Raw genomic sequence first — 15,490 nt, forward strand, 5'->3', positions numbered from 1 at the left:
ATTTGTCCAGAGTAACGCGTTTAGAATTCGAAATAATTATAAATTAGAAACGGGGTGGGGGGGGATGAACCCTTCTGGCGGGAATACCTGACACTAAATAACGGTGTGTGAAAGGGCATTTAGCTTGTTCTCCTCAAATAGACGGCTTACTGAGAAAAGCATTCAACAAATCTTGCCCCAGAACGCTACGAGCGGAAAACAGACGGCCACTAATAAGCCCCACTTATAGGCGCGACGGGTGGTAGCCGGGACGGGCCAAACTTGGTGATCGTACTTGCGCCGAAGCTCGCCGGCGGCGTCTGACGAGCGCCTTCCGGACGCAAAGCATTATGGGAGGCGCGGCGGCCTGCGTGGTGGGGGCGCGCCCTGTGGAGACACAACGAACTCTGAGGGGAGTGACGCGCCCACTGCAGTGGCAGCTTGGGGGTCACACGCTTTTTGTGGTCATCGGGCGTTGTCCACGCGGCGCAGGGGCTGCCCTCAGTTTTCTCGAGTCCCCTTGAAACGCACGGTGACGCATTTCCTGAGCGTGCCAATCCCGGGCTGACGGGAGGGCGGGCTCTTCAAATTTGAATTCCCAGACTTGTAAGTGCTGGGGAACCTCGCAGCGTTTGTGAGCGACTCCTGAGGCCCGGCTGCGGCGGACGGCGGTCGTCGTGGGCCTGAGGCGCGAGCCCGTGGGCGTGGAGCTCGCCTGCGCACGTAGCCGAACCGGGACTGCTGTGGCCTCGCCTACCCGGCCCGCCCGCCAAGGTACCACCTCTCCGCCCCGCTCCCCTCGCCCCGCGTTCCGGATCCCTGCGGCCTGCGCGCGTCGCCCGGCTTTGCTATTCGCGGCCCTTCCCAGCCTCTGTTGACTGAGGCAGTGGTTTGTCCGCGGCGCGTTCACCCGTGAGTGGGTGCTGCGTGTCCGCTGCAGCTGTCAAGGCAGTAGAACACTCAGGTTACAGCGGTGGACACTCTAGGTCTGCGTTCTAGAAATCGCCTCTGGGAAAAAATAATTTGAGTTGGAATGATTACTGGGCAGGCAATTTGTTTGTGTCAGTGCCCGGCTCTTCACCTTGGGATCCACGACCCCCAGGGCTGTAGGAACTATCGACCCATCCGACTTAGGTGTTTTTCTGAGGAAACTTTATGCTAGTTGCACAGGTTTTCAGTTGTTAATTTATTTAGAAAATGGAAGGTCCGTCTAGAGATCAGCAATGTTTATAGTTTGATGTACTTCCAGATTTTTTTTTCTGTGCTTATACTCATAAGTTGTGTGCTTTATATGACTTTTTACAGACATATAGTTATACCTGATCTCTTCTGTTTTAACTTTTGGTAGTTTCTATGTCAGTATATATAAAATATTTTCGTATATAATATTGAATATATATGTTGAATTATGTTGATATAGAACTTCTTTCCCCTGATTAGCGGACATTCAGTTTTCTAATCTCCCCAGTTCTCTCGATAGCCTATGTTGCCTATTAGTTAAGCACTTGGGCTCTGTAATCGCATAGACTTGGTTCCTCCTCTTCCTCACTTACTGTGAAGTGTCAACTTGGGCAGGTAACTTTACCAGACTAAACAATAATGGCATCTATTAAAAGAGTTGCTTTAAGATTATATAGCAGCTAACAGGTAGTAAATACTATTTTTATCATTCTGGTAAGTAAAAGAAAGCTCCCTGTTTGAATTTTACATCTGTATTTTTTAGTTAATTGGGTGTGGTTTGATTCACTTATCAGCCTTTTGTATTAATCGCCTTTTATATCCTTTAGTCATTTTATGGATTAATAATTTTAATAAACTGATTAATTGTATATTTATTAGCTCTTACGTTCTGCATTTTTTTTTCAAGTGTTATATTTGTCTGTTAACTTTAAATTCTCAGTTTCCTCAACTCCATCTCCCAGTTTTGGTTTGTGTTCTCTGGCATTTTTTATTTTGTATTCCATTATAGAAATTGTTATTATCATTGCTAATGTGATAAATTCCTGAAAACTTTGTGTCTTTTTGGGAGAAAGAGTAATAGTTACATTATCGTATACATGATAACAATTTTTTAGCCTTGGTTCTGTTTACATATTTCCTATAAGACTATCTACCCTTTCATGCTGTGATTTTCTTATTCCTGGATCTTTACTGCTAAATAAGTGGCAGTTTTTCCTTAGTCATCAGCATTTGTCAGTTTTCAGAACAAGATGAAAGGACTCAATTTTCTCAACAGCTGTAAGAAGTTAATGAAAGCAGAACATTTTAGAATTTATCTATTCTACTCCAAAAAGAGTCTATTTAGAAGGAGCTGATTTTTTATTAGTTACGTTCATCTGTTAAACCAAGCCTTCAGGACAAACTGTTCTTTCCTCCACTTGAAGGGTGCTAATTATTATGATTGTTGTTATTTTCTGAAGAGGGATTTTTTTAAAAAAAGGTTTATTTATTTGAAAGGCACAGTTGAGGGGGAGGTGGGATAGCTTCTGTACACTGGTTCGCTCCCCCAGATGGCTGAAGCCAGGAGCCTTGAACTCGATCTAGGTCACTCACATGGGTATAGGGGCCATCCTCTGCTGCTTTCCCAGGCGGCATTAGCAGGGACCTGCCAGGAGTAGAACCTGCCCTCATTCAGGATGCAGGTGTCCCGGGTGACGGCTTATCCCGCTGTGACATAGCACCAGACCAAGTGTTTTGTTTATAATAAGAACTATACTTGTAGAAGTCTTTTGTGCCAGTTTCTCTGGTACACAGTATGTTAAGTTGCCTTTTATTTCAGATATTGCTTGCACCATTCATTCAGTTCTATTGTTTTGATTTTCTTTGGGGACTCAGCTTACATACTTGTTGAATCTTCATTGACTGCTCCATGAATCAATTTCTTGAAAAGATTTTAAAATGATAGTTTCATTTAATTTTTCATATTTGTTTCATTTCTAGTGTTTTTTACTATATTTTCCACTGTATTTATATTCTTTGTGTTCCTTGCCTTTTATGTCTGATTTTATGATGTCTGATTTTTTTCCTCTTTTCTGTTTATTGACACTGTATACATAATTATGGGGTGCAATTTGTTATTTTGGTACATGTATGCATTGCATTTTGAGCAAATCTAGTTAGTTGGCAACATTTCTTTGTAGGGAGAACTTTAAAAACTCTTTCAGCTGACTTGAAATATACAATATCTTATTGTTATCTACAATCACTTTACCATACAATAGAACACCAAAACTTATTCCTCATATCTAATTGTAACTTTATACCATTGACCAGCTTCTCTCCACCTTCCCCTCCCCACCCTTTCCCTAGTCTTGGGTAACTACTTTTCTTTTCTTTATTTATTTATTTATTTGACAGGTAGAGTTATAGACAGTGAGAGAGAGAGAGAGAAAGGTTTTCCTTCCATTGGTTCACCCCCTAAATGGCCGCCAGGGCCGGCGCTGTGCTGATCTGAAGCCAGGAGCCAGATGCTTCTTCCTGGTTTCCCATGCGGGTGCAGGGGCCCAAGCACTTGGGCCATCCTCCACTGCCCTCCCGGGCCACAGCAGAGAGCTGGACTGGTAGAGGAGCAACCGGGACTAGAACCCAGAGCCCATATGGGATGCCAGCACAGTGGCTCACTTGGTTAATCCTCCACCTGCAGGTAACTACTTTTCTACTCTCTTGTTTTGTTTAATGATTTATTTAAAAGGCAGAGCTACAGATGGAGAGAGAGAGAGAGAGAGACAAAGATCTTCTACCCACGGGTTCACTCCCCAAATTGCTGCAACAGCCAGGTCTGGCCCAGGCTAAATCCAGGAGCCAGGAACTCCACCCTCATTTCCCATGTAGATGGCAGGAACCCAAGTACTTGGGCCATCTTCCTCTGCTTTCCCAAGAGCATTAGCAGGAAGCTGGAGCAGAAGCAGTCCAGGATCCCCCATGGTGACTTAACCAGCTGTGCCACAACATCTGGCCCTCTTTTGTCTTTTTAATATCTATGATTTTTTTTTTGCTTTCAAATATTATTTATTTCCTTCAGTTGCTATGGCTTTTTTTTCCTCAGTAAACTTTTATTTAAGGAATGCAAACTTCATATATTTCACAAAAACAACTTTAGAAACATAGTAATTCTTCCCACCATACCTATACTGGCCCCCCTCTTCCTCCTCCCACTCCCACTCCTATTCCCATTCTTATTTTTTTTTATTAAGATCTATTTCACTCAATATTGTAACACATACGATTAACTCAGTACTAAGTAAGGAGTTCAACAAATAGTGTGGAAAAAAAGCTGTTCCTCTACAGTGGAGACAAGGGCTGTTCAAAGTTATTACATTTTTTTTTAAAGAATTTATTTACATGAGAGGTAGAGTTATAGACAAAGAGAGGTTGAGACAGAGAGAAAGTTCTTCCATCTGCTGGATTATTCCCCAATTGGCTGCAATAGCTGGAGCTGGGCCGACTCAAAATCAGGAGTCAGGAGCTTCTTCCGGGTCTCCCACATGGTTGCGGGGACCCAAGGACTTGGGCCATTTTCCACTGCTTTCCCAGGCCATAGCAGAGAGCTGGATGGGAAGTGGAGCAGCCAGGACTTGAACCGGTACCCATATGGGATGCTGGCATTGCAGGCAGAGGCTTAGCCCACTGCGCCACAGCACTCACCCCAAAAGTCATTACATTTCAAAGTGTCAATTTCACTTCTTTTAGGTGCTCTATTATCAGATCAGAGAGAACATAAGGTATTTGTCTTGTGGGTCTGGCTTATTTCACTATGTATGATATTTTTCCAGTTTCATCCATTTTGTTGCAAATGACAGGATTTCATTTTTTTCTTTACCTTTTAAGATTTATTTATTTATTTGAAAGTCAGAATCACACAGAGAGAGGAGAGGCAGAGAAAGAGAGAGAGAGGTTGGTCTTCCATCCAATGGTTCACTCCCCAATTGGCCGCAACAGCCTGAGCTGCGCTGATCTGAAGCCAGGAGCCAGGAGCTTCCTCTGGGTCTCCTATGCGAGTGCAAGGGCTCAAGGACCTAGGCTATCCTCTACTGCTTTCCCAGACCATAGCAGAGAGCTGGATCAGAAGCGGAGCAGCCAGGTCTTGAACCAGTGCCCATAGAGGATGCCAGCACTTCAGGCCAGGGCATTAACCCGCTACGCCACAGCGCCGGCTCCAGGATTTCATTTTTTTCTACCACTGTTTAGCATTCCATGGTGTACATATCCCATAATTTATCGAGCTTTCAGTTGACAGGCATTTGGGTTGAGATATCTACAATTTTTTTTTTTTTTTTTTTTGACAGGCAGAGTGGACAGTGAGATAGAGACAGAGAGAAAGGTCTTCCTTTGCCATTGGTTCACCCTCCAATGGCTGCCGCGGCCGGCGCGCTGCGGCCGGCGCACCGTGCCTATCCGAAGGCAGGAGCCAGGTGCTTCTCCTGGTCTCCCATGGGGTGCAGGGCCCAAGCACTTGGGCCATCCTCCACTGCACTCCCTGGCCACAGCAGAGAGCTGGCCTGGAAGAGGGGCAACCAGGACAGAATCCGGTGCCCCGACCGGGACTAGAACCCGGTGTGCTGGCACCGCAAGGTGGAGGATTAGCCTAGTGAGCCGCGGAACTCAAGTAAGGTGGTATGTAGTTGTAGTTTTGATTTGTATTTACCTGATTATTAGTGATATATTGAACATTTGGCCTTTTGAATGTCTTTTTTTTTTTTTTTTTTGCCTGTGGTGATGTTTCTTATACAGGAAGAAAGAACTTTAAAATGTTCATGGAAAATGTACAAATTTTTGTATTCCCCTTCTGTCCCCATTTTCTAGCCCGTGACTGTTTTATCAGAGGGTGAACATTAATGATGTGTTTTCTTTGTTTGCTCTTTAAAATGGGATTTGAATGGGCCTTTGGATCTTTCTTGTTTGACCTGTATTGAGCAGTTTATTTTTTTTTTTTAATATTTATTTATTTGAAAGTCAGAGTTAGAGGAGAGGCAGAGAGAGAGAGAGAGAGAGTGGTCTTCCATCCATGGTTCACTTCCCAATTGGCTGCAACTGCTGGAGCTGTGCCAATCCAAAGCCAGGAGCTTCTTCCAGGTCTCCCACGTGGGTGCAGGGCACAAGGACTTGGGCCATCATCTACTGCTTTCCCAGGCCATAGCAGAGAGCTGGATTGGAAGTGGAGCAGCTGGGTCTTGAACCCGCACCCATATGGGATGCCGGTGCTTCAGGCCAGGGCATTAAGCCGCTGTGCTACAGCGCCAGCCCTGAGTGGTTTATTTTTGTTTACCTATTCTGCACAGTGTCTAGTCAGAAAATTCTAGGCCTTCCCCCCCACCTTTTTTTGTTGTTGTTGTTGTTGTTGTTGTTGTTAAAGATTTATTTATTTGAAAGGTGGAATTAGAGAAGGGCAAATTCAGAGAGAGAGAGAGAGGTTTTCCGTCCTCTGGTTCACTCCCCAAATGGCCACATGTGCTAAAGCTGGGCCCATCCAAAGCCAGGAACCAGGAGCTTCTTCTGGGTCTTCCACGTGGGTGCAGGTGTCCAAGGACTTGGACCATGTTCTACTGCTTTCCCAGGCTATAGCAGAGAACTGGATCAGAAGTGGAGCAGCTGGGACTTGAACTGACGCGCCCATAAGGGATGCTGGCACTGTAGGCGGTGGCTTTACCTCTAAGCCACAGCACTGGCCTCCTCTTTTTTTCTTTATATCATCTCTTCCACCAACCACACTGAAATCACTGGCGAATGTTAGTAGCTCTTTTGGCTTTTTTGACTTGCTATTTCACCTGGGGTAAGAAAGGTTGCTAGAGAGAGCGATTTCTGTTGTCTTTTTGGGAGTGAGAGTGCATTTAAGGGTTTTTCATAATATTGACTACTTACCTTTATCCTAATACTTGATTGAAGTGAAGTATGGGAGGTATTGGGGAAATTAAAAGGAAGAGCTCTGTGCTGAATATTGGAGCTTTTCAGTGTGACATAGTATCTGCCTTTAAATGAGAACGGTTATATGTCTACTACAGGTTGAACCTGTTTTCAGTACTGCTAACTTTTTTATAATTCTTCCTATTTAGCATTTTATTAGATATTGATACTGTGTAAACCTGAAACTACCTTGCCATTTTCTCCTGTCCACTTCAATCATTTTTGATTTTAAAAAATAGTATATCTTTATTGATGTTATTTAAAGTGAACAACTAGTGAGAATTACAATTCCCAGCGCATTGTTCCTGGCATGTAGCACACTGACAAACATATGCATTAATATATATTTACTGATTTAACATTTTATTGAATTACCATGGTGTTTTTTGTTCACATGGCAAGACTCCCAGGATAAAGTTTGTCAGCTGTTTTAGTAAACCAAGGAATACTTCTTTTCACCTTACATTATTAATTATTGAATAAAGTAGTACTCTACATATGAATTTTTAATTTGCTTATTTATTTGTCACAAAAGTTAACTGTTGTGGCTGGCCCTGTGACGTAGGGGGTAAAGCCATTGCCTGAAGTGTTGGCATCCCATATGGACGCTGGTTCAAGTCCTGGCTGCTCCACTTCTGATCCAATTCACTGCCAATGCACCTTGAAGGCAACAAAAGATGGCCCAAGTGCTTGGGTCCTTACACACAAGGAAGAACCAGATGAAGCTTCTGGCTCCTGACTTCTGACCAGCCCAACTTCGACCAATGCAACCATCCATTGCATTCGACCAATGCAACTTCGACCAATGCAAGCCATTTGGGGAATGAACCATCAGATGGAGGATCTCTCTGCCTCTTCCTATCTCTCTCTCTCTCTCTCTCTCTCTCTCTCTAACTCTACCTTTCAAATGAATAAATAAATCCTTTTATTTTTTTTTTAAAGTTACTGTAGAGGGGCCGGCGCTGTGATGCAGCAGGTTAACGCCCTGGCCTGAAGTGCCGGCGTCTCATTGGGTGCCAGTTCCAGTCCCAGCTGCTCCTCTTCCAACCCGGTTCTCTGCTGTGGCCTGGGATGGCAGTGGAGGATGGCCCAAGTCCTTGGGCCCCTGCACCCTCGTGGGAGACCTGGGGGAGGCTCCTGGCTCCTGGCTTCAGATTGGCACAGCTCCGGCCATTGCGGCCACCTGCAGAGTGGACCAGCAGATGGAAGACCTCTCTCTCTGTCTCTACCTCTCTCTGTAACTCTGTCTTTGAAATGAATAAAATAAATCTTAAAAAAAAAAGTTACTGTAGATAAATATGTTTAGTGTTTTTTTTTTTTTAAGATTTATTTATTTACTTGAAGATTAGAATTAGAGAGAAGGAAAGAGAGATCTTCCATCTGCTGGTTCACTCCCCCAATGGCCACAGTGACTGGGGCTGAAGCCAGAAGCTTCATTCAGGTCTTCCACTTTAGGTGCGGGGACCCAGGTACTTGGGCCATCTTCCACTGCTTTTTCCAGGCCATTAGCAGGGAGCTGGTCAGAAGTGGAGCAGCCGATACTCAAAATGACACCCACATTGGATGCCAGTGTGCCAGATGGTGGCTTTTTACCCACCATGCCACAACACTGGCCCCAAGATACTTAGGTCTTTTGAGCTGATTGCAATAGAATTTTCTATGATAAAAGAAAAATTGAAATGTCCCCAAATTAATTAAAAGGGCCAGAGGATGGAGGAGGGAAGAAGCAAATGAAGTTAATCAGTAACAGCTTTGCAAAAACCAGTAAGAGGATTGTTTATATTGAAACTATGACTTAAATCCCATCACAGCCAACCACAATCTTACTATAAACTTTTCTAACTATTAACCCAAACTAATCCAGAAACAAAATTTAGTTGTTATGGGCTGCACTTTTGAACAGAGCTTTATTTCCCCAGAGTTTATAAAATTACTCTTAGCTCTAGATCCAGGAGGCATTTTCCAATTGCTATGGAGCTGTGCTGTTAAAAGTTGTGGGAACTTGTTCCAGGACCTAGTTTTCTTTTTTTCTGGATAGCATCTATAATGGTTCAGTAAATCCTTTATTTCAGAGATCATGTAATCGTGGGAGATTTTGTTTCACTTAGGTTTTTTATATTTATGTGATGTCAAAAACTGGAGTACCTAGAAATTCAGTAATAAGAAACACTATAAATCTAGACTAGTAAATTCTAGACTTCTAGGATTGAAAGATTTTATATACTGGTATTTACCAAGTATTACTGAATGCAACTAAATGGTTTCTCTTTTAGAATCTTGATTTGCAGGTGTGGGAAATAATATTCATATGTAAGAAACAAAGTTTAAGACCTCACATGTTCAACATACAGTATGTTTTGAAAATCCCAAGTAGCATTACTTTTTTTTTTTTTTTTTTTTTTTTTTTTTTTTTTTTTGACAGGCAGAGTGGACAGTGAGAGAGAGAGACAGAGAGAAAGGTTTTCCTTTGCCGTTGGTTCACCCTCCAATGGCCGCCGCTGCAGCCGGCGCACCGCGCTGATCCTGGCAGGAGCCAGGAGCCAGGTGCTTTTCCTGGTCTCCCATGGGGTGCAGGGCCCAAGCACCTGGGCCATCCTCCACTGCACTCCCTGGCCATAGCAGAGAGCTGGCCTGGAAGAGGGGCGACCGGGACAGAATCCGGCGCCCCAACCGGGACTAGAACCCGGTGTGCCGGCGCCGCAAGGTGGAGGATTAGCCTATTGAGCCACGGCGCCGGCTTGCATTACATTTTTAAAAAACAAAAATGAATATTATTTAATTTTTCACTTGAGAATTTTTCAGCTACAATCTTGTGATTGAAATGTTCTGGAGGGCCAGTGCCGCGGCTCACTAGGCTAATCCTCCACCTTGCAGCGCTGGCACACCGGGTTCTAGTCCCGGTTCGGGGTGCCGGATTCTGTCCCAGTTGCCCCTCTTCCAGGCCAGCTCTCTGCTGTGGCCAGGGAGTGCAGTGGAGGATGGCCCAGGTGCTTGGGCCCTGCACCCCATGGGAGACTAGGAGAAGCACCTGGCTCCTGCCATCGGATCAGCGTGGTGCGCGGCCTCAGCGCACCAGCTGCGGCAGCCATTGGAGGGTGAACCAAAGGAAGACCTTTCTCTCTGTCTCTCTCAATCTGTCCACTCTGCCTGTCAAAAAAAAAAAAAAAAAAAAAAAAAGGAAAAGAAATGAAATGTTCTGGAGTGTAACAAAGACAAGATTGGAGATGATTTAAATAACTGAATGGATTTTTCAGGTTTCATTAGGATAGATCGTTGCAGCTATTACTTTAAAAATTAAGTGCCTAAAGAGGAAAACCATATTTATGAAATTATTTTATAAACTAATATAGTGCCATATGCAGGTGTGATTTAATGCGTTTTGATGCAAATAGTAGATTGGAACCTTCTATATATGATGTTCAAGTAAATTTCAAGAACAAATATTCAGGCTGGCGCTGCGGCTCACTAGGCTAATCCTCCACCTAGCGGTGCCTGCACACCGGGTTCTGGTCCCGGTTGGGGTGCCGGATTCTTTCCCGGTTGCCCTCTTCCAGGCCAACTCTCTGCTGTGGCTCGGGAAGGCAGTGGAGGATGGCCCACATGGGAGACCAGGAGAAGCACCTGCGTTCGGATCAGCGCGGTGCGCCGGCCGCGGTGCGCCAGCCGTGGCGGCCATTGGAGGGTGAACCAATGGCAAAAGGAAGACCTTTCTCTGTCTCTCTCTCTCTCTCTCTCTCTCTCTCTCACTGTCCACTCTGCCTGTCAAAAAAAAAAAAAAAAAAAACAAATATTCAGAATTAAATTCTTAGATCTTATTAGTTACATAATTTGGTGAATGCTGCTTTTTTTTTTTTAAAGAAAAGTAACTTTAAAGACCAAACTTGGTCATCTATTGAAAAATAATAAAAATGTGACTAAACACAAATTATAGTCTGATTTGTGAGCTAAAGCTTATTCTGTGTTATTGTGAGTCAGTTAAACATTTTAGTATAATATTATGGAAAACAAATAAATTTTAACAACTTTTCTTTTGCAGCGGAGCATAGTAAACTTTGATTTTCACATTGAGCTACAGGTTTCTATGAGGCCCTATTGAAGTTCTATTCTGAAGTTCGCTTAAGTGAATTTCCTGTTACAGGAACTTGGTTATTACTATATTTCCAAGATGATTGCAACACCTTTGAAACATCCAGGAATTCAGTTGCCTTCAGAGACATCTTTTCAGAGGAAAAATATGCCCATGGATGCAATCTTTTTTGACAACATTCCTTCAGGCACACTTACTCCTGTGAAAGATTTGGTGAAATATCAGAACTCTACTTTAAAATTGAATGACCATGAAAAGAATCATTTCCCACAAAGGAAAACTTTTAACAATAAAAATATATTTCAGTCTACCTTGCTAGCAGAGGCTACTATCTCTAACAATTCTCTTAATATCAGTGCTATCAAGCCCAACAAGGATGGATTTAAAAATAAAGCAAACTATGAATCACCAGGAAAAATATTTCAAAGAATGAAAGAAAAGGTTCTACGTAACAAACTAGAACAGACATCAAGAGACAGTAGTTTGCTGGATCAATTGAGCAGTGAGAGTACTAAAACCTTCGCTCTTAACAGACATGAAAAAAGACAGTTGCAGCATACCTACCTCTGTGAAGAAAAGGAAAACAAATCATATAACAATTCAGTAAAAGGTAAGTTTTATCAAGGTGTTGGCTAATAAGCTATGTCTTAACTATTCAATGTGTCAGATACTCTTAAGTGCTCAGGATACCACAGTGAACAAAAATTTCTGCCCCTTTATAGTTCACATTCAGGTAGTGGGTAGACAAAATTAACATTTAAATAAGAACTTTTTGGTACAATATAAGATGAAAAACAGAAAGGGAAGATGGTTAAAATAAGAGAGGGCTATAATTTTCAACGGGATTGTCAGGGAAAGCATCAATGAGAAGATGGCATTTGAGCCCCCAAATCCGAAGGAACTGGTAGATACATGTATCCTGGGCAGTGGGGAAGAATGATTCAGACAGGTAACAGGTAATACAAATGCCCTGAATTGGAGCATGTCTGACAGATTCAAAGACTACCTATGAGGTTAGTGTTCACGAAGTGAACAATGTCCAGGAGAAAGGGATAACTAAGAGATGGTCAGATAATGAAGGACCTTGTAAGTAAATGTAAGGATTTTGTATTTAACTTTGAGCAAAATAAGGAACCATTGGAGGATTTTGAGCAGAGGAATAACAAGGTCTGACTTAAGATTTAAAAAAATAACTCACTGCTGATTTGAAATAGTTACTACAATAATCTGGATGTTGGTTTGAGGTAGTAGCAGTGAAGATTAAGTGGTTGGATTCTGGATATAATTTGAAAGAATGAATAATATTGGCTCACAATTGAATGTGAACTATAAGAGAAGAAAAAGACAAATATTAACTCCGGGGTATTATTTTTAGTTTAGTCTTTGTTTTTTTGCCTTAGACCTGAGCAGCTGAATGGATGATTTAGCTGAAAGAGAAAGACTGGAGGAAAGGTGATTGGAGGGAGCTCCTTAAGTGTTTTTTGTCCTATTACTTTTGATATGTTAATTAAGTCCTGGAATTTAGAGAAGTGCATTTTAGGAATCATTAGCACCTAAATGGTATTTCTAGTTACCAGAGTAGTTGAGATAATTAAGGTGTAAAAGTAGAAAAAGGAAATGTTCCTAGTGGGACTTGGATGGCAGGCATGTGACCTAGCAGTTGAAAAGCCTTCTTCACACAGCAGATTGAATACCAGTTTCAGCTCCTGATTTTAACCAGCTTCCTGCTAATACAGAGGCTGACCTGGATTGAGTTCCTGGTTCCTATTCAGCCTGGTTCAGTTCCTGTTGTTGTGGGTATTTGGGGAGTGAACCAGCGATGGGAGAGAATTCTCTCTCCCTGTATTCTCAAATAAATTAATAATTAAAAGAGAATGTTTATGTCCTGGGCACTCCAACATTTAGAAGTTGTAATAAAGAATAGAAAGGACACTCAAGTAGAAGGCCACCCAGGAGATGATGGATAAAAAGGGAAATCACGAAGAGTGATACTGTAGAAAGCAAGAGAGCAGAGTGCTTTAAGGAGAGAGTTACCAGCTGTGTCTAATGCTGCTAGTAGGTCAAGGAGCAGAGAAATTCAGTCCTTAGGGCTCAATAGATTAATTGCATGATACGCCCACATCCCATGTTGGAATGTCTGGATTGAGTCCTGACTACTCCAGGCTCATTCAGGTTCTCTGTGTAACTCTGACCTTCAAATAAATAAATAAATCTTAAAATAAAAGAATGTATGAAGAAATGAGCAGTTGAACCATGACTTTTTCTCAGGGTGATGAAGAAAAATATGGAAAGTTGTGGTTAAAGATTTTATTGTTTGAGAAATAACAGCATTTTTTGTGTGCTGTTGGGAATAATCTAGTAGGAAGGTAAAAACTCAAGAGTTAGTATGATGCCCTTGAGTAGTTGAGAGGGAATGATGGAGTCTAGTGCATAAATTGTCCTTGGCTAGGAACCCAAACAACTTATTAAAAAGAAAGAAGACAATGTATATACATACAAATACTGATGGGTTATTGTTATGTGACTTCAAAATAATCTGAAATAAGTAGTAAGATCATCAACTAAGAGTAAGGGAAACAGACATTTAAGCTTGACAAAGTGGACATTAATAGTGTATGAGAGGGGTGGCACCATGGCTCACTTGGTTGTTCCTCCGCCTGCGGTGCTGGCATCCCATATGGGCGCCGGTTCTAGTCCCAGTTGCTCCTCTTCTGATCCAGCTCTCTGCTGTGGCCTGGGAAAGCAGTGGAAGATGGCCCGAGTGCTTGGGCCCCTGCATCCATGTGGGAGACCAGGAAGAAGCACCTGGCTTCGGATTGGCGCAGTGCCCACCGTGGCGGCCATTTGGAGAGTGAACCAACGGAAGGAAGACCTTTCTCTCTGTCTCTGTCTCTCTCTCTCTCTCTCTCTCTCTGTCTATAACTACCTGTCAAATTAATTAATTAATAAAATTAATTTTAAAAAATAGTGTATGAGAGGAAAATAGTAAGTCATCTAGGCCTAAATTTTATTTTCTAGTTAATATTAAAGAGTTATTTGAGATTTATGGGCATGCATTTAAAATGGGATCAGTAAATATAATTGTTTTTTTCCAATCTTATCTAACTGGGTTGTAATTTTGCCAAAAAGGATAGAGGATGGAGTGGTATGAAGGGCAAAGGAGTTGAGGTGAGAATGTGTGCAAGGAATGACTATAACTAACCATGAAATTTAAGTTGGTTAGGGTGAAGGAGATTAAGAAGTATAAAGGGTCAGTCTTATTAGACTAGTCAGTGGACTAAAAAAAAAAAAAGCGTGTGTGTGTGTGTGTGTTTGAAAGGGAGAGCAAGAGAGAGAATGAAGTCTTCTATCTGTGGTTCACTTCCCAATTGGCTGCAAAACACGGGTGGGCTAGATTAAAACCAGGAGCTGTGAACTGCTGTAACACTGTCGACTAGTTAGTGGTTTTGATCTGTAAAGATGTAAAGTGATCAGAAATTGAGATGTAAAAATTGAGATTTTGATGCATTTCAGTAATTGATAATAAAATATTTTATATGAATTACTCCCATGTAGTCTTTTGAGCAAGCAATATGGATAGAGGCTTATAATTTATTTTATTATTTAAAGATTTATTTGTTGAAAGGTGGGAGTTGGGGAGGGTAAGAGGTGGCGGGACGGGTATCTTCTGTCCACTGGTTCACTTCCCTGATGGCTGCAACAGCCAAATCTGGGTCAGACCAAAGCCAAGATCTAGGAACTCCATTCAGGTCTCCCATGTGGGTAGCAGGGGCCCAATTACTTGGGTCATCTGCTACTTTTTCTGGCACTTTAGCAGGGAGCTAGATCAAAAGTGGAACAGCCAATAGTCAAATCAGCACACTAATATGGAAGGCAGCTATGCTCACCACTATGCCACCAATGCACACAGCATTTTTTTTTCTCTTGAACCGGCGCCATATGGGATGCCAGTGCTTCAGGCCAGGTCGTTAACCTGCTGTGCCACAGTGCCTGCCCTGCACACAGCATTCTAATATGGGATACTGGTGTTGCAAGCAGCAGCTTAACCTACTATGTTGGCCTCAAGGTTCACATTAATGGTCTGTAAATAGAGCTTTTATGAAGAGGATGAGTCTGCTGTAAATCTGATAGGTAATAAGTGACAAGCTGAGAATTCAAAACAGATAGACATATTTGAAAGCCCATCGTGAGTGTGTTGTTACATTTCTATAACAGTTACATATTCTGACACAGAAAGCAGAGTTTTCTAAGGGAGTTTGGGATAGCACTGAGGGAATATACAAAGGAATTTGCTTGGGATAAAAGGGAAAAGCAAATGAATAATGCATTCTAAAGAATGGTTTATGTATAAGGTGGTATTTGAGAGAGGAATGAATACCTGACTGCTTTGAAAATCTAATGAGTCTTTCCAGAAAAGGCAAGCAAATTTTAGAGACCTTTGGAGAGTCTTGCATGGACTTTGGACTTCCAAATGACTGTTTTGTACAATTACCTACTGATCTTTCCTACATTGTTCTGTCATTT

The 15,490-nt window shown here is 42.3% G+C and overlaps 1 protein-coding gene across 8 annotated transcripts in view; it reads left to right on the forward strand.

The window, feature by feature from the left end:
* The first annotated feature begins 262 nt into the window (after positions 1 to 262).
* MIS18BP1 (MIS18 binding protein 1) overlaps positions 263 to 15,490 on the forward strand; it is a 60,886-nt gene continuing 45,658 nt past the window's right edge. Inside the window, exons 1-2 of one of the 8 annotated variants that reach the window (XM_002717974.5) lie at positions 263 to 753; positions 11,018 to 11,576. In XM_002717974.5, coding sequence (XP_002718020.1) covers positions 11,045 to 11,576 — 532 coding nt within the window. In that variant the 5' untranslated portion in view covers positions 263 to 753; positions 11,018 to 11,044. Of the gene's footprint in view, positions 754 to 3,336; positions 3,623 to 10,915; positions 11,577 to 15,490 lie in introns of those variants that run through there. The other 7 variants (XM_008269549.5, XM_070053709.1, XM_008269548.4 and 4 more) reach the window with 7 other exon arrangements.

This window comes from Oryctolagus cuniculus, chromosome 12 (genome assembly GCF_051225735.1).
Source record: "Oryctolagus cuniculus isolate XC-2025 breed Fujian yellow rabbit chromosome 12, ASM5122573v1, whole genome shotgun sequence".
NCBI lineage: Eukaryota > Metazoa > Chordata > Mammalia > Lagomorpha > Leporidae > Oryctolagus > Oryctolagus cuniculus.